This window comes from Mya arenaria, chromosome 1, assembly GCF_026914265.1.
Source record: "Mya arenaria isolate MELC-2E11 chromosome 1, ASM2691426v1".
Classification (NCBI taxonomy): Eukaryota; Metazoa; Mollusca; class Bivalvia; order Myida; family Myidae; genus Mya; species Mya arenaria.
The window spans coordinates 45,059,657-45,083,872 of NC_069122.1; the positions used below are offsets into that span (position 1 = coordinate 45,059,657).

The 24,216-nt window shown below is 34.9% G+C and overlaps 1 protein-coding gene across 2 annotated transcripts in view; it reads left to right on the plus strand.

Annotated features, from left to right (window-relative positions):
• The window catches only part of LOC128231193 (proteasome activator complex subunit 3-like), a 39,971-nt gene extending 18,623 nt beyond the window's left edge, over window positions 1-21,348 (plus strand). For both annotated transcript variants that reach the window (XM_052943722.1, XM_052943712.1), the window contains exons 5-10: window positions 347-380; window positions 757-869; window positions 3,461-3,529; window positions 16,829-16,951; window positions 17,241-17,327; window positions 18,969-21,348. In XM_052943722.1, the coding sequence (XP_052799682.1) occupies window positions 347-380; window positions 757-869; window positions 3,461-3,529; window positions 16,829-16,951; window positions 17,241-17,327; window positions 18,969-19,049 (507 nt within the window). In that variant the 3' untranslated portion in view covers window positions 19,050-21,348. The remainder of the gene's footprint in view (window positions 1-346; window positions 381-756; window positions 870-3,460; window positions 3,530-16,828; window positions 16,952-17,240; window positions 17,328-18,968) is intronic.
• The last annotated feature ends 2,868 nt before the right edge of the window (window positions 21,349-24,216 follow it).

Sequence of the window (24,216 nt, forward strand, 5' to 3'; positions counted from 1 at the left end):
AAAACCACTTGTTTTCAGGGGTATACTTAAGTTCAGAAATAAACCTTAAATCAGCATTGAGAGCTTTAAACTTCAGACTAGTGTTTTTATTTTTGCTCAGACTTTTGCATAAAGAAATATCAATTACCTTCAAGTGAATATAAATGATTTGGGAAACAATTTGAAAGGGGTCTAAGCTTTTTGATGCAGGGTCTAGGGGCGTAGACCCCTTTCGAAATTTTGGCATGAATCCCTCTTTAAGTCAACAGACCCCCAACTATTTTTCGGGAATGACAATTATCAGCTGTTACCAGCCCTGAGTTAAACTGTTTCCATTGATAATTTAAACCCTCATTTTCCGTTTCAGCCCGCAGCTAAGAAGAGAAAACATGATTTACAAGGTAGGAATTGATTTGCAGTTTTCTGGTCGTAACATGTGTTAAATATGTTCTGTAAGGATAACTCTTTGATACACTTTGTTCTTAGATTGTCTATCTCTTGAAGAACTGTCGTAGCCTTGGTGTCATTAATGGTGTCAGCATCCGCGGTGTTTATGTTTCAACCTTGACCATCACTCAAAAACCATTCAAGATATTTGACTGAAACTTGCTACTCATGTTACTGGAGACAATATATACATGTACAACAAGACCAGTAACTCTGGCTTTAATATATGTAAATGTTGAGTTATTCCTCTTTTTTCGGCTGTAAGCCCCCCTACAAATATCAGGTGGGCATTGGTTTTCACTCTGCATAGCTCTTGTATCTATTTTACAGGTACAGAGGTCTACTCGTTGCCAGGCGGTGCGGTGACCATAAACAAGAAGCTGTGCGATATTTCAGAGCAACTCAAACCCTACATACGAGACCTCATCGACCACTCAAACACAGTCAGTCTTAAAGTCACATTTTTAAGCAAAGTAGACTCTTGAAAAAATATTTAACAACACAGTTGAAAATAAAGGAACATTTCTTTAATAATATATATCATAAGGCCAAAAAAAATAAATTGTTTAGGGTAACCTTCCCAAAATTTCTAGGTAGGGTAGGAAGGGATTTTTTTTGATTTTTTGATTTATTTTTTTCAAAATCTGTCGTTCAGAGTGTTTTCTTGCACATGGCAGTCTTTCCTACATTACTGTCATTGCCTGACTTTGTTTTATCATATAAACAATAATTCTGATTAAAATCTGCATTAATCCGCCCTTCGTAACTCTCTTTTCGCTAACGAATATTTTTTTTGCTCAGAAACAGAAAAAAATAGTTAGGGTCGGCGCATTTTTATAGGTAGGGTCGGGTTACCCGAAACAGACATATTTTTTTTTTAGGCCTAAGTTGAAAATCAGGTAAATAATATTCATAAGTGGACAGTTGGTTGTACGGTTAGCCTGGGTTGGATTCCTGTTGCATGTGAGTTTGGTTGGTGGTCACCAAGTCGGACAAGTGGGTTTTCTCCGGGTACACCGTTTTCCCCAGCAACACAAGACAACACTTTTGCCCAACATCGTTGCCAAGGAGAGTGAGTTAATATAACATTTATATTCATGGTAAATTAAATAAAATTTAAAGTAATTGGATAGTTTCTAACTGAAACACTGAAAAATGTTATTTATTAATGAAGAAGTATAAAAATAGCAACAGGTTGTCATGGTTGCTTGTGGTTGCTAATAATTCACACTTGGAAAATGAATCTTCAATCCTTTGTCTTCGACAGAAGTGTTACCGTATTTTCTCGACTATAAGGCGATTGGCTTAAAAGACGGGCCCCTAACTTTGCCCATGAAATCTGGTGCTTTTTGTTTCGACTCGCTTATAAGACGGGGTCAATTTTTAAGCAAATCTAAAATGCTAAAATTCTTCTTAATGTGTAAAAATGTTCAAGCTCAACGGACAATTATCGACTTTCGCGGTAACTGTTTTTGTTTTACTCAAAGAAAATGGCGGTCAACTGTGAGCTCTCTATTTGGAGGTAGGTTAAAAATGAGTACATGGTTACGCGTTTAAGTTTGCAGGACAGGTCGTTACTTATCGGAATTGTAATAATTAATCAATAACAACATATGTTTGTTTTAGTTTATTTTTTTATTGAAGACACCAATGAAGTTCTTCGGCAAAATATATGGCTTCATTAACATAACTGCGAAAAGCCGAACTGAATAGGTGTTTGTTTAGCAATAATGCTTTAGGCAATATTGTCCCTTGATTGGCGACGAACATAAAGGATTCATATTCGCATTGTCATTTGTTTGCTTAATCAAATTGACAGTTAGGTACCTACATCATATTAAGATTCCAATTTATTGATTTGATATATCTGTCAAACTAATTATACTGACATGCGCCATGAGAAAAAATGGGGTGCAGATATAACGGTACACTGTGTGACGTCAGAGCACGCACGGTGAAGAGGTTTCATGTTGTTGTTTACTTAATTGCCCCATACTTGTATCAGCAGACGATATACTGGATAGACGAATACCCTATGTAAAATTTCACTGATTTTGACTTGAATCTTTTTTTAATATTTTATCGACTCGCTTATAAGACGGGTCCCCTACTTTGGGGGTAAAAATCGGGACCCAATTTCCCCGTCTTATAGTCGAGAAAATACGGTATGAAACAGACTACTGAATGAACCCTATAGGTGTTACATGTTCGTCAATGTAGTTTCGCACTTCTGAGAAAAGAACGGGCAGTAACAGGCTTGCCCTTGTGTCTAGATCATGGTATAGGGTTAAAAGAGATTCCGTACATTTTGTTGTGTTGCCATGGCAACATTTATGTACATATTTGGTAATGGCAACTTTCAACCATACTTCCATAAATATAGTTTTTATATCTGTTAAATAAATCATTTAAATAGTTTTTTCCCAATATATTTGAATGTAAAATTCCAATTGAATATTGAAAAATATATTTAAAAAAAGATATTAAAAATAGAAAGTTTTTCCTCTTATAATATTGGATGAAAGCATGATTATTAGATATAGTGAATGCTATTTTATTTCCTTCTGATGCCTAAAATACAACAACTTTCTGACATAACTTTCCCATTTCTTACTTTAACAAGCGCTTATTTCCAATTTGACAGATATTTAGAATATACAAGCCTCTTTCCTTATTTGCCAAAAAAAGCTTGACTGACTTGAAATGAAAAAATTTAAATTTTAATATAATCTCAAAAACAATTATTAAGGCACATTTTGTACTGTAGTTATTTCTGATCTATATTTCGGAGCAGTTGTAATACATATTTGGAAGCTATGAGCTTTTTGGTCAGTTTAGGCGAAGAGCTTTTTGATATTGCGAAATAAAACTTTCTATTCACTGACTTAAAATTTGCCTTAATTACATATTTTCTTTTTTCTTATACTTCTTGATAACTTGCACCCAATAGAGAAATCTTCATTCATCTTTAAACATCAGTCTCACATTGTTTTGACAGTACTTTGAAATCAACGTTTGTGTTTTATGTTTCCAGATCAAGATGTGGATTTCATTCCTCATACCTAAAATAGAAGATGGTAACAACTTTGGAGTGTCTATACAGGTATGCAATTACCACATGGGAGTGTGTGTTGGCTTTCCTCATAACAAATATTTTAAGATCACCCAAGGCCATATTCAGGAAACAACATGTTAGAATTTATCTTTATATAGCTGTGAACGCAATAACTCGTCAGATAGACGGACATGGCTGGTAGATTTTCAAACTGTCTGTCATATTTTCAAAGAATGGAGGATATAATTGTAAAAGTGATACTCAAAGTTGAAATATTCATCCCGTATAAAGCCTTTTGACATCTGTCAGTTTTATCAGATGTCTATATTCCAAATTTGTATAGTGTGCTAGTGCACACAGATCAAACTAAAATGCGGCTTACACATATTTCCTGACATTACATTTATGTCATACAAAACGACCATTTTGAGTATTGATATGTTTACTCAAAATTGTCTTACATAACAGGAAAATGTCCTGAGTAGACTAAAGACCACAGACAAAATGTCATGCGTGTCAAAAAGGTTTTCGCGTACACTGATAGAGTAAACAAAAGTCCATGTGGGATATTTTTATTGCCATTTTCTCTCTAAATATACCAAGAAAGCAACTCTCCATTGGTATTTTTACCTAGTCCAGGCTTATTATGTAAATATAAATGCAATAAAAACAGATATATTCAATTCCTGCTATGGACCTCCACCATTTGTTTTTGAATTTTCCCAGTTTTCACCCATGTCAACAACTCAAGTTTTTACATTGCGTTTCATAACCTCTCTGTTATTTTAAGTATACAACTAGACTGTTATAGCTGCTTGCTTATTGTCTCTAAATCTAGTTCATGGGATTAAAATGAATTGTTCTCTTTGTAATTTTACTGTTTACTACTGTGTCATAAAACACATTGAAAACAAAACATCTGAGCAGCTGGTCATTCTTGGTCCCCTTTGCAAAAAGGATCAATTCAAGTCAGAAACTGAAATATTCTTTATGTCATATACATGCAGTGTTCAACACTAACGGGGTCCCGGGATCCCGAGGACACCAGTTTTTCGGGAGGGACACCTTAACTTCGAAGTGCGGTATTCCGTCGGAACACTTAAATTTCTGACAGATAAATGCTAAATATCAATAAATAAGTAGCATTTCATTAATTTATTACCTATATTCGGGTCCCCCTAAATTCCTTGACAGTGCATGACAAAATGATATTATATTATTATTATCGCACACACGAAAGCAAAAGTATAGCTGACTTTTTTACTATAGTTACGTCATGAATCTATAAATAAACAGGTCATGTCACAGGGCGCATGCGGGTTAACGCTTCCGTTTTGTTGTTTACATTATTAACAAGGTCAGAGGTGACAGAGATTTATTATCGGCAAACTACTTATGTGGAATTGTTACGCGTATGTGTCAGAATCGCCCAAAAAAGATGCCAACACTGCTGACTTTGATGCCTTAATGATGCGACCTTCGAGTAGTTACAGTAACATTTACGGCACAAAAGACCGACATCCTACATTCAGCATTCTTTGTTAATTGGCATTCAACTTATCAGTATTATTTGTTAATTTTAAAGACATTTATTTTAATGCTTTGATCAAAACAAAATAGTAATAAAATTTGCAAAGTTTAATTAATTATCTAGAATCAATTTATAAAATTTTACGACTTTTTGGCGCGAAAATTAACATACACAATTTTTGGTCGTCTGCTCTTCCAGTATGCACGACACCTGTTGAGCAGTCTGATTGATTTATCAGCAGCTCTTCTAAATATTGACTTGAGTTTTCACAAGCCAGATGTAATATTCCTACTGTTTCTCAATGAAAGGCACCGACATATGACAAGACCCTTGACCATTATGTAATTTATGCGTATTTCCCGAAAATCTAAAAATAGTAACAACATCAAGTTTTTGTTTACATTGTATTCATCTTTGTTTGTGACTGGGACATTCTACCGCTTTTGAACCTAATCCACCGACTAAGAGACCCAAATACACCTCACTGCCATTGCCAGAGGTTCACATGTCTGACATTCAGTGCTACTAACTTGTCATTACATGCTGTTAAAAACATGTATAATAGGGTGTATTCTTGAATTACAAAATGAAAAGTAAAAGACACTGTATGTTGAATTAAATATTAAAACAGGCTCAACAATGATAAAAAAATTAAAAAGTGGAAGGGACTCCTAATTTCAGGAAGGGACACCTGATTTCAAATGTTGGTGTCCCTTCGGGATCCCTTGGAAAAATGGTTAGTGTCGACCCCTGTACATGTACTGTCTCTTGATGAATTTTGGGGCTGCTATAAAGCCCAAGCCCATTGCCCAAGTCAAGGAATATACTTACATCTATTTCCCAAAATTTTGGTTAAAATTCCTCTTGATAATCGCAAAAATAAATAACCTTTAAAAAAAATGATAGCAAGTCAAATGTAAATACAAATGTACAAATAACACTATGTTGTAAACTGTGTTTTGATACATGTTTATGAATAACATTAACTTGCATTTAGATCTTTGTTATTGTTTTGTTTCTGTCAACGTGCAAAAATTCTCTTTTTGCCAAACAAACCGCTAAATTCCCCTTTCTCATGGCCCTGGCCCTGATCCCCAAATGTAGAAACACAGCTCTGCTCTTGGCGGGTGATCAGTATAAATGAAAAGCGGCAGATACATCTAGAGAATAGGCGTTCATGTCAGGACTGTGACATGCTCAGTCTGATTATGAAATAACCTGGCACTGATGTTTGGCACATAAAGACAACATGTCACGTACAAGGCCCTTGTCCTTACCTTCAAGATCAAGGTCTATTAGAGGTTAATCGTTATAGAAAGATTCTTAATTTCACATAGAGAATAGGGGGTAGTGTGCTACAGGGTTCCCACGCTACTGGGAAAAAGTCAGGAATATCGAAAAGTATGTTCCCGGTTGTAACAATGCCTTGATTTTTGCGATATCGGGTTAAATTGGGGAAAATCCGGGAAAAGTAAGAAAGTTCAAACCGATTTGGGTACGAAACTAGTAAAAGTTATTAGACTCGATAATCTAGACGCTTGCATCTGATCCGGCTCAATACTGTTCTGTATTGACGTCATTGACTCTAATCAGAGCGGCTGAATGATTGAGACTAAGAAGTTATCCGTTACCACATGAAAGCGTTTCTTGATCATGAATAGAAGCTGTGTCTGCATTGCCGCTAAATATATGCTTTCAGTAACAATCGTGGATGCTATCTACAACGATCTTTCTAGTCTACAGTATGCTATTGATCATGGATAGTAGTGATCTCTGCATTCAAAAGTTATTGTAAACTTGAAATTGGCAACTGTTCATGCAAATTCACTTTACATACGCTGTCAATAACAAACGTGGATGCTAATTACAAATGATCTCACTAGTCGGCTCTAAGTGCTACTCACCTGACCAGCCTGACTTATATTTGCTATTAAAGTGTCCATTCTATCAATGATGCCTTTAGACTTAATACAGCTATCGTGAAGACTCTGTGTACACTGACATTGCTCGTATTTAATATTTATAGCCATTTGTGGACTTTAAGCAGAAGATCAAAAGAAATTTAATACCATATTTGAAAAATTCAACGGACATTTCACACCAAAAAAGAACATTATTCATGAACGGCAGAGTTTCATTCTCGAAAACAAACTAAAGGCAAATCAGTCCAATCTTTCATCAGGAGTCTTTAAGAGTTAGTTGAGAGCTGCGAGTTCAACGCTGACGTAAAATCAGAACAAATCCGTGATTGCATAGTGGTCAGAATTCTCTACAAACAGTTGTCAAAGATAATGCAGTTAGAAGGCGGTCTATCATTCGAAAAGCCGATGTTTTACCGAAACTTGTGAACATGACAGTCTTTTCAAAGTTAGATGCAGCTAATGGTTTCTATCAGTTACTGCTTGATGACAATAGCCGTGATTGACGACATTTATAACGCCATTTGGTCGATATGCGTTCAAACCTGTTCCGTTTTGAATCACGTCAGCTCCTGAAATATTTCTAAGGAAAATGTCTGATCTTTTAGATGGTCTGCCAGGTGTTGATGCCATTATGGATGACATTGTTGTCTTGGTAAAGACGGACAGGAGCATGATAGAAATTTGAGTAAAGCCCTGCAAAGGATCGAAAATTCGGGACTGAAAATGAATAAAAACGAATGTTTGTTTAGACAGACCAAAATATTTTGGCCATATAATTAGTGATAAAGGGGTTAGTGTTAATCCCAAAAATCCTGTATCTCAAGCCGGTAACATATTGTTCGAGAACGTTGTCTGATGCAGAAAAGAGATAGGCGCAAATTGAGAAAGAAATGACCGCCTCGGTATGGGCATGCGAAAAGTTTGAAAAATATCTTATAGGGTTAGATTCATTTGTTCTATTGACAGATCACAAACCGCTGATTTCGCTTATTAACAATCAGGACAATGACCAAGCACCTTTAAGATGTCAGAGGCTTTCATGCGAATGAGAAAGTTTAATCCAATATGCAGTTATATACCGAGCAAAGAAATGGTTGTGTCTCCATTGAATGAGTTTGATCAAAATTTTGAGAAAATATAGAAATGGTCACTGAAAACATTCCTTTAAGTGACATTCGACTACAGCAAATAAAACAGTCACAACAAAATGATGAAAACATTCAAAAAGTTATAACCTACACAAAGTATGGATGGCAGAAAAAGGAAAACTTACTTACACAGGAAATAAAGCTGTACTTTCAAGCAAGAAACAATTATTCTGTGGCCAAAGGTTTACTGTTGTACAGGAGTAGAATTGTTGTACCAGACAAATTACACTCAGAAATTTTACAACAATTATATACAAGACACATGGGAATTACTAAAAGTAAGAACGTAGCTGGCCTGACAGTCTGGTGGCCAGAATATCCAAAGACGTTGTGAAATTAATTCAAAACTGTCAAACTTGCCAAGTAAATAAACCAACACAAGGACATGAACCATTGAAAACAATGCCTTTGCCTAATGGGCCATGGGGGGAAATTGCCACAGATATTTGCGGAGTTGATAATAAACAGTTTCTTGTAGTTATTGATTATTATTCCTGTTATCTTGAGATTGGATACTTACTGAGAGCAACAAATGATAACGTGGTGGGAAAAATGTCAAACATGTTCTATTTTTACATTGGGGCAACGGCACAGAGCTATTGACTGATAACGGTACACCCTTCACATTTGAAAAGTTCACAAAGTTTATTGAAAAACATAATGTGAAACACTTATTTTCATCCCGGAGATATCATAGAGGAAATTCTCAAGCCAAAGCTGGGGTAAATTAGCGAAGGGTATTTTGACAAAATGGCCGACTTACTGTTTTGCTTTAAAAAAATATCTAAAACTACCAGGCCAAATTCAATGAAACTTTACAGGTAGCTTCATTGCATGACCCTTAACAAAAATATAACAAGGCATCGTCATCAGTAAAGATATATTTAAATTGCAACATTTTTATTAATGCTTTATCACAGAGTTGTGGCCCTTTGCTTAGGTGAGCATTTTAGGGCCATCATGGCCCTCTTGTTCTTATTACTGTTGCAGGCTTTTGTACATAGCAGAGTTGTGTTTACTTTCAGGAGGTGTATATCGTTATTTAAGTATAAAACATTGAATTGTGTTTATATACACTGACCACACAATTTCGTAACAAGTAGGTAAGCCCTAAAGTTTCCAAGTAGCAAATAGCATGGACCCTGATCGGCTGGCCGTGAAAAAAAGGTTGGGAAAAAGTCTGTTATTTGCAAAAAAACATGGAAAAAGTTGGGATTTTATTTGCAGAAAATTGTGGGAACCCTGTGTGCTAATACTTTCTCATGTAACAGCAGACTTGGCAGTGACATGCCACAGGTGTCAGACCGTGTCACTACTAAGACCAACATCACTACCTTGAAGGTTAAAGTCACACACATAGAGGTTAATCATTGTGGAATGCTGCATATATGTTAATACAGTATAGGTGTTTGTGTAGGTGCTGTTCACATGGGAGATTTTCGAAATAAAGTGGCACAGATGTTTGGCACATAAAGGCGATGTGTCACTTGAACAACCAACTTACCTACCTCTAAGGTCAAGGTCACACTTGATGTTGAATCATTATGGGATGCTGCATATAATTTATGCACATAGATTATGGTTGGTTGTGTCTAAGCTTTTTCAGTCAAGAGGTTAAATTTGAAAGTTATTTGGCACATATTTTCTGCACAATAAGTGTCATGTTAAGTGCCAGACACAGTTCTTGATGTCTGGATGTGTGGTATAAAAGGTTCCTATATCTCTTAGTTCATCGCTCCCCACACTTGAAGTTAACAATCATAAGGCCCAGCATGTATGCTTATAAATTATGTAAGGTATTTCTGAATGCAGGCATATTCTATTGATCTGTCTGGCACACTGGGGGCATTCATCACTTACAGTGACAGCTCTTATTTTGTCTAGTGATAATCCATAGGGAACAACTGTCTCCATGTGCGGTATGGCATGGTGTGTGCTTATAAATTATTGCCGACATTGTGTTATTATGTTCTCTTTTTTGTGTACACACGATACAGTTGACCACAGGTCATAGCTATAGGCAATAAATAATCAACCGTTAAATAATGAAACATTTGCTTCCCACGTAATTTGAGGTCTGATCATCTACGTTTTTTATCAATTAGAATAATTTGTTCTGTACAGTTCTTAACTCTTTCGGCGCCAAATTTCTGACAGAATGGAACTCACAGCGCCAATTATTTTCCTACTGATTTATGCTGCTTATACCCTGTCTACTCAAATCATCATAACTTTTTGACTAGGCATGCAATGATGTTAAAACTTGGCAAATGTCTTTAGAATACAACTTGCTTTAAAATGGCGGTAGTTTTGTGTATATATATTGGCTAAATGACCTTGACCTTTGACCTCAAATGACCTCGACCTTCAAAAAGACCAACTTTTTAACATGAAATCATATAAAAATCTCTATTAAATAGGCATTTGCATTTCAAACAATGACAACTATTAAATATGAATAAATAGGCTTTTGTGTACTCAAAAAATAAAAATTATTTTGTAAAAGAACATTGTTATTTATGACAGAATTAAACCCCCAGCGCCGGGTATTTTTCTACTGATAAATGGCATTTACCTCTTGTCATGGCTTGTGTACTAAACTCTTTATAACTTTTTAATTATTCATGCAATGATGCTGAAACTTGGCAAACATCATTTACATACTATTTACTTTAAGATAGTGGTAATTTTGTTTCTGTATATTGGCTTATGACCCTGACCTTAAACCTCAAATGACCTTGAACCTCAATATTTTTTTCAAAAAATTATTTCACGAAATATTCATCCACCAAACATTTTATTCAGTAGGCATATTCTTAAAAAATTAACATTTACATTTCAAACAGTTATACAGCTGTTTTATACAATTAAAAAGGGTCATGCTATTCAAATTGTACAGCTATATTTGTTCAAATTAGTTGTGCATGTTTTAGACTAATACATAATTTATTTACAATATTAGGTAAATCGCAAATGCATGTACAGGTGAATATTATTTGTAAACACAGGTGAGACAGGTAAAAATGCATTTAACAGATATTTTAACAAAAGCTAAATTTTTAACAAAAGCTAAATATAAAATTATACAGTTTATTTATAGAACAAAATGTTATGTAGATTGTCTGACAATTGAAAGTCTGATCTGAATCTGAATCTTGCATTATATGGTCCAGTGCTTCAGTTAGCACTCAGCTGAGGACGTTCTCGATTCATACATGCACTGACAGGTGAATATAACCTCTAAATAAACTTAAAATGACAAATTTTCTTCTTTTTTTCGCTTACTTCCGCATATTTTTTATCTGTTTACTGTAAAGCATTCTATGATGACTCATTTCCGGTTTTAAAGTCGTAACATTTATGTGTAAAGTCCGGGTCCTATGCACGTCGCCATACGGCGACATTGGCGGCCCACGCCATGTCGCTGAACAGCGACATTGGCGCTGAAAGAGTTTTAAACACTTGTGTGACTGAAAATGTTTGTTTTAGGTCCAAGAGCATGCTAATGGTTGTTGAGATACAATACAATCATTGTTGCATGACTATTTGATTTTTGTGTCACATGTGAATCATCACAGACATATAGTGACTACATTGTCCAGTGTTGTCATTGGCATCACATTTTTTTCCCGATTAATAACTTTTTTGGTTCAGTAGATCAAAGGTGAAGGTCATATCAACCTTTACTAGTTGTCATGGGCATCACACCTTTTCCCCCATTAATAAAGTTTTGGATTCAGTAGGTCAAAGGTGAAGGTCATATCGACCTCTACTAATTGTCAACAGCATCATACTTTTTTCCTGATTAATAACTTATTGGGTTCAGTAGGTTAAAGGTGAAGGTGAAGGTCATGTCGACCTTTACTATTTGTCATGATTGTGGCCTTTTGTTTTTGACATATTATTATATCTCAATTTAGTCTGAATGCAATTGTGAATGTTTTCTCAAATCATGGTTTTCAAACTTTGGTAAAGTGATATTTAAATGTCGCACCATTGTTACATTGCCATTTATATTAAAGCAATTTAAATCTTTGTGCTGTAAACCCAGTCATTGAAATAAGATGAACAAGCCAGAACTAATAAACTGCTGCTTTGCGTAACATTTTTGAACAAGCCCTGCTGTATAAAACCCAGAAATTGAGCAAGCCCTGAAAGCATTTAACCAGTGCAGGGCTTGCGGCTAATGTGCTCATTTCGACCACTGTAAACCTAATCTATATTTTCCGGTGAAACCGTTAATCCATCTTAGATGCTGGTTTTCATGATATGGAACACCCAGCAAGAGATGCTTGTTGGGACAGTCAAATAAATTTAAAAATGTTCTGTTCAGGCAGTCAAATAATTGTAAATAAACAAGATTTAGCCATTTGATTGGATTGAAAATAAGCATAGTTACAGCATGTATAATTTAATTTGGGAAAGATTCCAATGACTTTGAAAGTATATTAGAGTTTAGATATTACAATAAAAACTACTGAGACAGGGTAAATTCTATGAGGGAATTGCTCCCATACGTCCAAAATTGGTAAGAGAATTTTAATTTTAGTGAAATATTTATTAAGAAATGGATAATCACTGTGTGGGAATGGACACCGGATATAGCTCAAAAAGTGATAAGTAAACATACCAATATGCTGTTGTTTTTCTAGACCAGAGGTAAGATCTTGCTGTGTTAACGATTATCGTATCCACAAATGAAACAAGTGTTTGAACTAATAGCTGAATGCTAAATTTGGCCTATGATGTGCTTTATAATGCTTAAAAAATAGCAGACCATGAAAAATGTTACTTTAAATCTGTGATGATCACCTCAAAACTCACTTAATTTCGACAAGTATTGTAATCTTAGGAAATATTTCGAATAAATAAAGAAATCTGAATCGAAGATTTTACAAGCATAAGCTAAACTATGTTTATTGTAAAAACTGGCAATGCAACTTTTAAACTGTTAAAGATATGCCCTTACAAATTTTCACGATACTGTACCGGGGATAGCCGTTTTGTGTACTGGGGATAGTTTCAAAGTTGAGCAATGTGTACTGGAGATAGCATGTAAAAATGGACCAAGATGATCGTAACACAATAACAGTATATATACAATACACATAATATTTAATGGCTTCGATATTTCATTCGCCTTTTCTTTAGATTTTGGAGTGCTGGTCCTTGGTATGTCTCTTTGTACATTCATATGCCTTTTCAGGTTGCTTTTGTAGTCAGTTGAATAGGTACATATGCTGCACACAAACTTTTTTCCATTATCCTCAGTCACAGTTACCGCTGAGAAATCCATGGATGCATCCGTCAAATTCATTTTTTAAATTATCTGCAAAAGTGAGAGTACAATGTAATGACAAATTATTGAATAAACTTAAGTTATCAATGAGTTTGGTACATGTCCTCCTAAATGAACGTATACATGTGTATGCATGCTGCTTATATTTCAAGGTTGGTCACAATACTTAGTTTCTCGGTGAAGTGAACGAGCTGAGAGACCATTTCCTGTTCTAAGTAATAGCAACATCGATCCAAGCTTAGAAACAGCAAGTGAACAAAATTTGATCACAATATATTATTTATTATTGACGACTTAGTGTGCAAAAACGTTGCAAAAATAGCCGGGACTTTGACTTTCGGTCCAGCCTAACCCGGGTAAAATCCCCGCCCTGCGGGAACAAACTGATGGTTAAACCCCGGCCAATTTAATGCCCCTGCACCCCAGAGACTCTACATAAGGCCCAATCTCCGCTAAATTTGGCGCTATGACAAAACCACCGCGGTCACCCGGCCCTGCGGGGGCACATGGAAAGTAAAAACACGGCCCTTTTCCCCGGCTATCCCCGGTATACCCCAGGACCTGGGAGGCCGTGGTTACAATTGACTGGTGCCCGAAGTGTAATGTAAATATTTTTATATTATACCGAACCTTTTATATTACCATTGAATACTTTTAAAGCGCTGTAGCTGTGTTTTATTAAACAAAGCTAATGAAGTTTTCTTGCGACTTTTCTACGTCGTTGTGAAAATAGCAAGCCGCACTTACTAGTTGTATGACGTCACCGGTCAATATTATATTTATGATATGGACAGCTGATGATATAAAACTGAATTTTCATTAGAATGCAAAGACATACGGACCGATCATCTTTATTTATATATACAAACAAGGGACACATTTATGTAAGGTATACTATTCATATAACAGTAACATTATTGCTCTAATTTCTCGATATGAACAACATTGGACAATTTCTCCTGAGCTTGCATAGAGTTAAGAAGACGTAACCATCATCACAGTCTCGTTAATATAAATACATCGCAACTATCCTCAGTACAGTTAATAGCTATCCCCTGTGCAGTTATTTATTTGCTTAAGCTATCCCCGGTACATCTTCAGGTCATCAAAAAGGATGAATATCTCCATAACAACAAAACATATCATATTGATATCATACACTATATTAGATGCTGTAATTATAATGAAATTGCTCGATTCAGTTTCCATTCTTATTTTCTATTTGTTGTTTTATGTTTGAAATCGCACCACATAACTGAACATTTGTGAGCGATCATGCAACATTCGGCGAGAATTTTGCTATTATACAAAAGAGGAGACACATTTCCATTATAGTCGTGTATTGCACAGGATTGATCTATTCGAAGCTCTTCGAATTTGATAAATATCACTATAAAATAAAATAATAATGACAAAAAACTTACCATGTGTCAGAATCAAATGCTTATTGATTGATCATTTTTCGAGCTATATCCGGTGTCCATTCCCACACATTGATAATGCAATGATAAAACAATGCCTAACAGTAATTTAATTTATGAAAATATCAATTATTTAGATATTTATATTTCTTTGACTAGAAGTCAACACTTGTATTGAAATAATCCGTTAACCCTGTAATACTCACAATTACAATTTAGTTGTTACAATCTTAATGGAGCACCTCTGTAATTACTCATGGTTACATGTTATTTATTTCCCACATGATTGGAGAACCGCTGTAAATACTTGGGATAACATTGTAATGCCTTCATGACTGTTGTCTACTTACTGCATTAGTGTACATAGGCATTGTAGGCTTGATTCCAGGCCTGCGTTTATGTGAGTTTTCCTTGTGGTCACAAAGTCAGATAAGTGGCTAGCTATTCTCTTGGTGTTCCGGCTTCCCCCACAACACAAAACCACGTCCTGGCGCAAAAGCGTGCCAATGAGAGTGAATTGGCATACGTTTATATAACTTTCTTCACATTCGTTGTAAAACACGCAAAATTTAAACTAATACTTGCATGAAAAAATTTGACTGACTCATTTTGTACTTTAAGTCCAGTGTTAAGCCCTGTTGTCAGGCTGCAGAAGTTAAGATAAATTAATGGCCTGCAGTTTTGTGGGCGAGTACATTACTCATTCAACTGTCAAACAACCAAGAAATGAAACAATTTTCAGCTGATGACACAACCATTTGTTAGTGTTTATTAGGTTAAAGATATGAAATAATGTTATGGACAATTAATTGTAATTTGAAAGGAATTAAATGCTGTATGGGGGTTTTCATTATTCAAATATTTATTACTAGTATATTAATCTAATGATTAACGACACAACATTACATGAACAGCGTTTTCGTTTATTTTATTGTTCCCATATATTTTGCACATTTAGATCAGACCCAAATGTCTTAAAATATCTCGATAACGTTAAAACAGGAGTTTGGTTTAATTTGTGTAATATTTACATTCTCTAGATGTTTTGGACTGAAAAAGAAATAATTATCAAACTAATTTTAATTGGTAAAATAAGGATTAATTAATTTAGAAATTTTGCTCAAATGATTTAAGCTTGTTAAGCCAGGAGGGGCTCAATTAATTACAAAGCTGCTTCAGACATATTTTTAACTTAAAAATATAGGTATGTTAATTAATTAAAGATTCCAATTAAAATATCGCTACGTAATGCTTGCTAGCCTCAAAACAGTACATAATTGCCCATTATGATAATTAGTACACTGGCAATGAATTTATAATTTCAAAGAAATGGAACTATATTCCGTGTCAATTTTCTTTTAAAAGTTATGAGTTTAAACTTCATACATAGTTCTTTCCTTTATTCAGTCCTTTAAGCCAGTGACTTCAAAATATGTCTATCTGCCAGGACCACATTTCCTGAAATAGAAAAGTTTACCCCTTCAGTATTTTGTAACAGCAAGAAGACGCATTGGCGAACCTAGACAAGTAGAAAGTGATACTGTTTGGTATCTGGACCTAACTTCCCATTGAAGATATTTTCCGGCCCAGGCAATGATTTTGACCCGTAAACATTTCCATGTATCGAAAGTATTATTTGGATAAGCTACAAAAGAAGAGAGCAATGCTGCAACCGATCCAGACCAATAATCCTGTAATACCTTTCTTACGGGAAATATTTTCCCTGACTAGTTATATTGACCCTTTCGTTTAGTGGTTCAGGAAGAGACTTAAGGACAAAGGAGTTAAAAATTAGATAGTGATAATGCCAAACTTGACAAAATCTTCTTGTATATCTTCTTCCTTGGAAAGGTTTTTCAAGATGAGCGACTTTGACCTATTGATTATTTTTTCTCGGGTAGAGACAGTCAGTTAAACTAAAAAAAATGTTGTTGCCATCTATATTTACCAAATTTCATTTATGCTTTATCACCTGGGAAATATTTCCTTGTCAAGAGAGATTGACCCTATAGCTTTTCTTGTTCAGGAAGAGACATTGGGAGAAGCTAGACAAGTAGAGAGCGATGCTGCCACATATCTGGACCAAATCTCTCGCTATTTCATCTCCCGAGGAAAACTGGTCTCCAAAGTGGCAAAATACCCTCATATAGTGAGTAGATTATATTCAATAGTAACAGACTTAATTAAAAATTGTGATCAAATAACCAATTTAAATTATAAAATGTTTACTTAAAAAATTAACTTGTATTGTTGTCTATTTTTATTGAAAAGGCAATTAGCAAATACCAAATTCCAGCCAGAATTCTTCAGTGTCAATTTATGAGAAAACTAATTTTTGATCAAAGCAAAGTAAATGGACTTGGCTCTGATTTTTTCACAGTTTACTGATCCTTAAAACGAAACATCAACCTGTATGTTTATATACATTTATATTACAGGATGACTACCGGCAGTCTGTGAGAGAACTGGACGAAAAGGAATACTTCAGCCTCAGACTCACCTCAGCTGAGCTCAGAAACCACTATGTTAGTACCAATTGAATAGAAGAAAGCAAAAACACTCCATCTGATTCTTAATTAAATATCACTTAGAACTTTTCTGCTTTTACCCTTATCTTTGAATGATGTATAAGGGCAGGGGAGAATGATTTAGTCATAAAACAAGCGGTTGTGTAACAATGAGTAATGACATCTTAACCTTACAGAAACGAAATAAGGGGATCAGCCCATGAGTTAAATTGGGACTGACCGGGCTTTCTGTGTGTCCCTTTGGAAAGGGTCATAGCCTGGACTTCGACTTTCATCCCATCACATGATATTCAGGGCCAATATCAACAATTTGACATATCAAATGCAAATATCATATGTGTGATGTCACAATATATAATAAACCAAGTGCTCATATATGTTGCAAGATTTAACATCAAATGCACAGATATGTAAGATTTCACAAGATAATTACACTCCAAATGCACACATAATAGAAATAAATACATTTGATGTCTCGAGATTAAACATACCAAATGCAACTTATATGTCACAAGCTTTAACAAATCAAAGTTATTATGCTCACAAGACATATACCATGTTACAAGATAAAACACACCAAGTGCACACATATTGTGCAGGATGTCGAAAGATTTAACATACTGTGAAATCATTAATGTTCGTGGTTTTTGTGGGTTGGGTGATCCACGAATTCAAGATCCCACGAAATATAAACCTCACTTCTTCAATTGCCTTCAATTGCCTTGTTACGTACATACTCTAGTATATTCTTTACAGAGGTCGCAGTATACAGTGTTTAAACCTGTCTCACTGTATAACTTACGATCATTATTCTGTTAATATATTATAACTGCCTTTAACAAATAATGAACCAAATCAATTAAATGTGTTTTATGCAGCAAATGACAGTTATAAGCACGTGGTTAAATGTGTGCTGTTAATGAAAATCTCCCAAGTTTACAAGATGTGCGTGATGAGTGTCCATACTCGATTTTTTTATTTAATGAAATAATTAATCAATTACTAGTACATTGAAGGTTACTAAGCAAAGAACGTGACAATATACGCACCTTTGGTGTTTTCACAGTTTGCAAAATTCATAGTTGGCATTCAATGGCTTCCCCTATCTGTATTTATGATCAGGGTACATCTTCTTTTATTACCTTTATTCCCAATTAAATCGATAAGTGACATGGGTATATGCACTAATTGGCATGTCGTTCCACATTAGCGAGTGTCGTAAAACGAGTGACGTAGAAGACGGAAATCACGGGCCAGCGCGTGGATATTATGCAGACGATCTAGGAGGATCGCATCTTCGATTTTTTATTTTTTCAAAAATGAAAATCCATGAATTCAAGTACCCATGAAATTGTTGTTGTTTTTCCGGCAAACCACGAAATTTCATGCGCACGAACATTAATGATTTCACAGCACCTATACACATACAGTATGTCAAAGGATTTAACATATCAAATGCACACATAATATTTAATATGTCGCAAAATTTAAAATATCAAATGCACACATTTGTTTGATATCTCAAGATTTAACATACGAAGAAAAAAGCACACACATTATGCATGATGTCACAAACTTCATTCCATAAATTATGATTTGTATTGTTAAATTGTAACACTGCGGTTTGTTTACTTTCAGGCCAGCCTGCATGATTTGATCATCAAAAACATGGACAAGATATTGAAACCGCGCAATGCAAATGCTGAGACCCTATACTAGACACAACTGCTGCTGCTTCCCAACTTGTTAATGTAGTCTAGCTGGATCATTATGGTTTTCAACTTAAGTCTCTCGCCCCAATTTCTCGAAACTTCTTAAGCTTAACAGGCTTAAGCAGCTTATTTCAAATAGTCAAAACGCAAACTAAAATGTGATTTTGGTAAATGAAATATGGTTATTTGTGATATCTATAAAAGAAATTCCTATTTGAGGTTAAATTACTCTAAATGAAGTTAATATTACGCGAATTATAGTGAAAGAAAAATAGTGAGATTAGCTTAATCCTGTTATAAGGGACTTAAGAAGTTTCGAGAAATTGGGACCAGATGTACAAAAATGTGAAGTTTGAATGCCTGGTAACCTCATGTTATTTTGTTTAATGTGAAAGGGTTTTATGTAGGGGGAAAGGATAGCTGAATTTTTTTTCTGATAATTACAATATTAATCACATTTAAGGGCCTGGAAATATTGAAAAATAGGTCAATTTATGCGCACTTTAGTTGAAATATAGAACTAAAGTGTAAACTGTAATAAAATTTACTGTGATCTAATTTCTGTCATTTATTTGACATTAATTAGTATTAAAGATTCACTCTTACTCCCAAATAAGATGTACCACAATTGGTACAATTGTTTTAATTTATGGAAAAGGATGAATAAATAATCGAAAACAATGGTTCTTATGAAGAATACCGTATTTAATTTGAAAGAAAAGCGCTAAAAACACAGTATTTTGACCTTATGAGACAGTAAATCTTTTAGCACTCACCAATCAATTAATATTTTTGCGTTTTCAGCTATCAAATACACAGTAACAATCTTGTCATCAGTAAAAAATAATAATCCATAAATGCATTATTTAGTAGGTAGTGAAAGGTTTATCACTCAAAATTATTGTTTGTTATACATGTGTATGTATTGATTATAAACACGAGTGTCACTTTTAATTAGCAACCAGTAATACCCTTTCATATGAAACCAAAATAATGTAGGGTCATCAGCAATAAAAAAATTAGCATTATTGCCAATGGTTATGTGTACATCAGATACCTTAAAATAAATTGTATTTAAATTCTTTAAACACATTTTTTTTAGATTTTTCATTTTCAACATTGAATAAATTCATTTTGAATTTATGTTTTATTTTATATCAAAGTAATTTTAAACGAGTGGTAAAAAGGTTATGTGTAAACAAATAGAGGTCACATGAGGGGATATTCAAAACAGAATTTATTAAATAAGTATTTTGAAATTGATAAAAGCAAGCCTTGAAGAGTTTTTGTCCATTTAAGTTATTAAATTTAATACGTTTTGTATTGAAATATCACTCTTGATATTCTATTTATATCATAAATGCTAATTTGATGATTTGTAGGTATATTTTATGTGGCTATATATAACGTGCATAATTCACAACACTGTTTATTGATGACATCACGTTAACAGCTATTTCAGTAGTTACTGAATAAATAAAAAAATATATAAGGATATTATTTCATGATGGCGATGTCAGTTATGATTTAATAATGTGTACTTATAACATGTTTAAAACATCATACATATATCAGGTTTTACTTTTTTCTTAAGTTTTGTGGTGTTTTTAATAACTTAAACAAGCGTGAAACTATTAAATGAAGAAGAATATCAAATGTTCACTCAAATTGTAGGGAACTTATATTCTATGGTAATATTGTTGTTTGCATTTCATGGTGCTTAGTAAAGTAAGGGTTTCAGATAAAGGTTTATGGAATGGTGCTGCACACTGTCCTAAATTGGTCTTTAATTGGTAGACCCCCTACCCTTGTGGAGGCCAGCATGGGCTTCACTCTGTCTCACAGAATTAAATGCTCACGAAATTTGTTTTTATTAAAACTTTTAAAACCTGGTTGAAACGTTAAAAAATTGGCATTGTTTAAGAATATGGGTATAGTAAAGCTATCATTCAAAACTCATTTAAATGGTTTAATGTAATCAACATATACAATATTGAAAATAATATGCTGTGTTCCTGTTTGGAATAATGTTTTAACAAATTAGAGATGACTGCTTGTTAACCATTATAAAATGAACTTTTAAAATTGTGATGTCTGAAAATATAACTTAAACTAAATATTGAAAGGGTAAGCATTTTTAAAAAGAAATGGATTTTTTGCATATGCCTCTTATAAGGGAAACATGGGTAGTATTGATGACAACTGAGTCATTTTTACGTATGAAAAAAACAACAGTGAAATACTTTATTTTAACATTCATCTGTATAATAGCCATCAAATTCATCGCAATAAATTGTTTAAATGTTTGTTTTTGTCATCTTTTGTGTTTGGTTTTGTCTTAGAAATGTGTGTTTTGCAAATGCATTCTCAACAACTCGATATAATTGCGTTGATAATGTTAAAACGTTAATGTTCAATATAGTCTGGAACAACTGGACAAATGTCAATAAACTGTCCATTGGGAACCCGGGTATGAAATAAAGAAGATAATGGCTATGATTGATATTTTAAAAACCAAAAGTGTTTAATACAATATGTATTCACATCAGGGCGCTTTTTCAATAAGATGTCTGCCAAGTTGAGGGCTGAATCTATGCAGTAAATGTCCTTAGCCTTATGCTATTTTTATTGAAACGCAGTGTATGCCAAAAACGGAAGTTTAAGATATTAAGCCTTTGATTTTTTTCTATTGAAACGAGGCACAGTATCTTACGCCTTTTGAACTCTTAAAGTGGCATAGTGTCTTAAGCCTTTGGATCTGCTTTGAAACGAGACACAGTATCTTAAGCCTTTCGATCTCTATTGAAACGAGGCACAGTATCTTAAGCCTTTCAACTCTATTGAAACGTGGCACAGTATCTTGGGCCTTTCGAACTCTTTTGAGAACGAGGCACGGCATCTTAAGTCTTTGATCTCTATTGAAACGAGGCACAGTATCTTAAGCCTTTCGATCTCTATCGAAACGAGGCACAGTATCTTAAGCCTTTCGAACTCTATTGAAACGTGGCACAGTATCTTAAGCCTTTCGAACTCTATTGAAACGAGGCACAGTATCTTAAGCCTTTCGATCTCTATCGAAACGAGGCACAGTATCTTAAGCCTTTCGAACTCTATCGAAACGTGGCACAGTATCTTAAGCCTTTCGAACTCTATTGAAACGAGGCACAGTATCTTAAGCCTTTCGAACTCTATTGAAACGTGGCACAGTATCTTAAGCCTTTCGAACTTTATTGAAACGAGGCACAGTATCTTAAGCCTTACGAACTCTATTGAAACGAGGCACAGTATCTTAAGCCTTACGAACTCTATTGAAACGAGGCACAGTATCTTAAGCCTTTCGAACTCTATTGAAACGTGGTACAGTATCTTAAGCCTTACGAACTCTATTGAAACGTTGCACAGTATCTTAAGCCTTACGAACTCTATTGAAACGAGGCACAGTATCTTAAGCCTTTCGAACTCTATTGAAACGAGGCACAGTATCTTAAGCCTTTATATCTCTATCGAAACGAGGCACAGTATCTTAAGCCTTTCGAACTCTATTGAAACGTGGCACAGTATCTTAAGCCTTTCGAACTCTATTGAAACGAGGCACAGTATCTTAAGCCTTTCGAACTCTATTGAAACGAGGCACAGTATCTTAAGCCTTTCGAACTCTATTGAAACGTGGCACAGTATCTTAAGCCTTTCGAACTCTATTGAAACGAGGCACAGTATCTTAAGCCTTTCGAACTCTATTGAAACGAGGCACAGTATCTTAAGCCTTACGAACTCTTGAAACGTGGCACAGTATCTTAAGCCTTACGAACTCTATTGAAACGAGGCACAGTATCTTGAGCCTTTCGAACTCTATTGAAACGTGGCACAGTATCTTAAGCCTTTCGAACTCTTGAAATGAGGCACAGTATCTTAAGCCTACGAACTCTATTGAAACGTGGCACAGTATCTTAAGCCTTTCGAACTCTATTGAAACGTGGCACAGTGTCTTAAGCCTTTCGAACTCTTGAAATGAGGCACAGTATCTTAAGCCTACGAACTCTATTGAAACGTGGCACAGTATCTTAAGCCTTACGAACTCTTGAAACTAGGTACAGTATCTTAAGCCTTTGATCTATAAGGAAACGAGGCACCGTATCTTAAGTCTCGATCTCTTAAAACGAGGCACAGTATCTTAAGCCTTTGATCTCTATTGAAACGAGGAGCAGTATCTTGGGCCTTTGATCTCTATTGAAACGAGGCACAGTATCTTAAGCCTTTGATCTCTATTGAAACATGGCACAGTATCTTAAGCCTTTCGAACTCTATTGAAACGAGGCACAGTATCTTAAGCCTTTCGAACTCTATTGAAACGTGGCACAGTATCTTAAGCCTTTCGAACTCTTGAAATGAGGCACAGTATCTTAAGCCTACGAACTCTATTGAAACGTGGCACAGTATCTTAAGCCTTACGAACTCTTGAAACTAGGTACAGTATCTTAAGCCTTTGATCTATAAGGAAACGAGGCACCGTATCTTAAGTCTCGATCTCTTAAAACGAGGCACAGTATCTTAAGCCTTTGATCTATAAGGAAACGAGGCACCGTATCTTAAGTCTCGATCTCTTAAAACGAGGCACAGTATCTTAAGCCTTTGATATCTATTGCAACGAGGCGCAGTATATTGGGCCTTTGATCTCTATTGAAACGAGGCACAGTATCTTAAGCCTTTCGAACTCTATTGAAAAGAGGCATAGTATCTTAAGCCTTTCGATCTCTATTGAAACAAGGCACCGTATCTGATGTCTCGATCTCTTTTAAAACGAGGCACAGTATCTTAAGCCTTACGAACTCTATTGAAACGAAGAACAGTATCTTAAGCCTTACGAACTCTATTGAACCGAAGAACAGTATCTTAAGCCTTACGAACTCTATTGAAACGTTGCACAGTATCTTAAGCCTTACGAACTCTATTGAAACAAGGCACAGTATCTTAAGCCTTACGAACTCTATTGAAACGTGGCACAGTGTCTTAAGCCTTTCGAACTCTATTGAAACGTGGCACAGTATCTCGAGCCTTACGAACTCTATTGAAACGTGGCAGAGTATCTTAAGCCTTACGAACTCTATTGAAACGAGGCACAGTATCTTAAGCCTTACGACCTCTATTGAAAAGTGGCACAGTATCTTAAGCCTTTC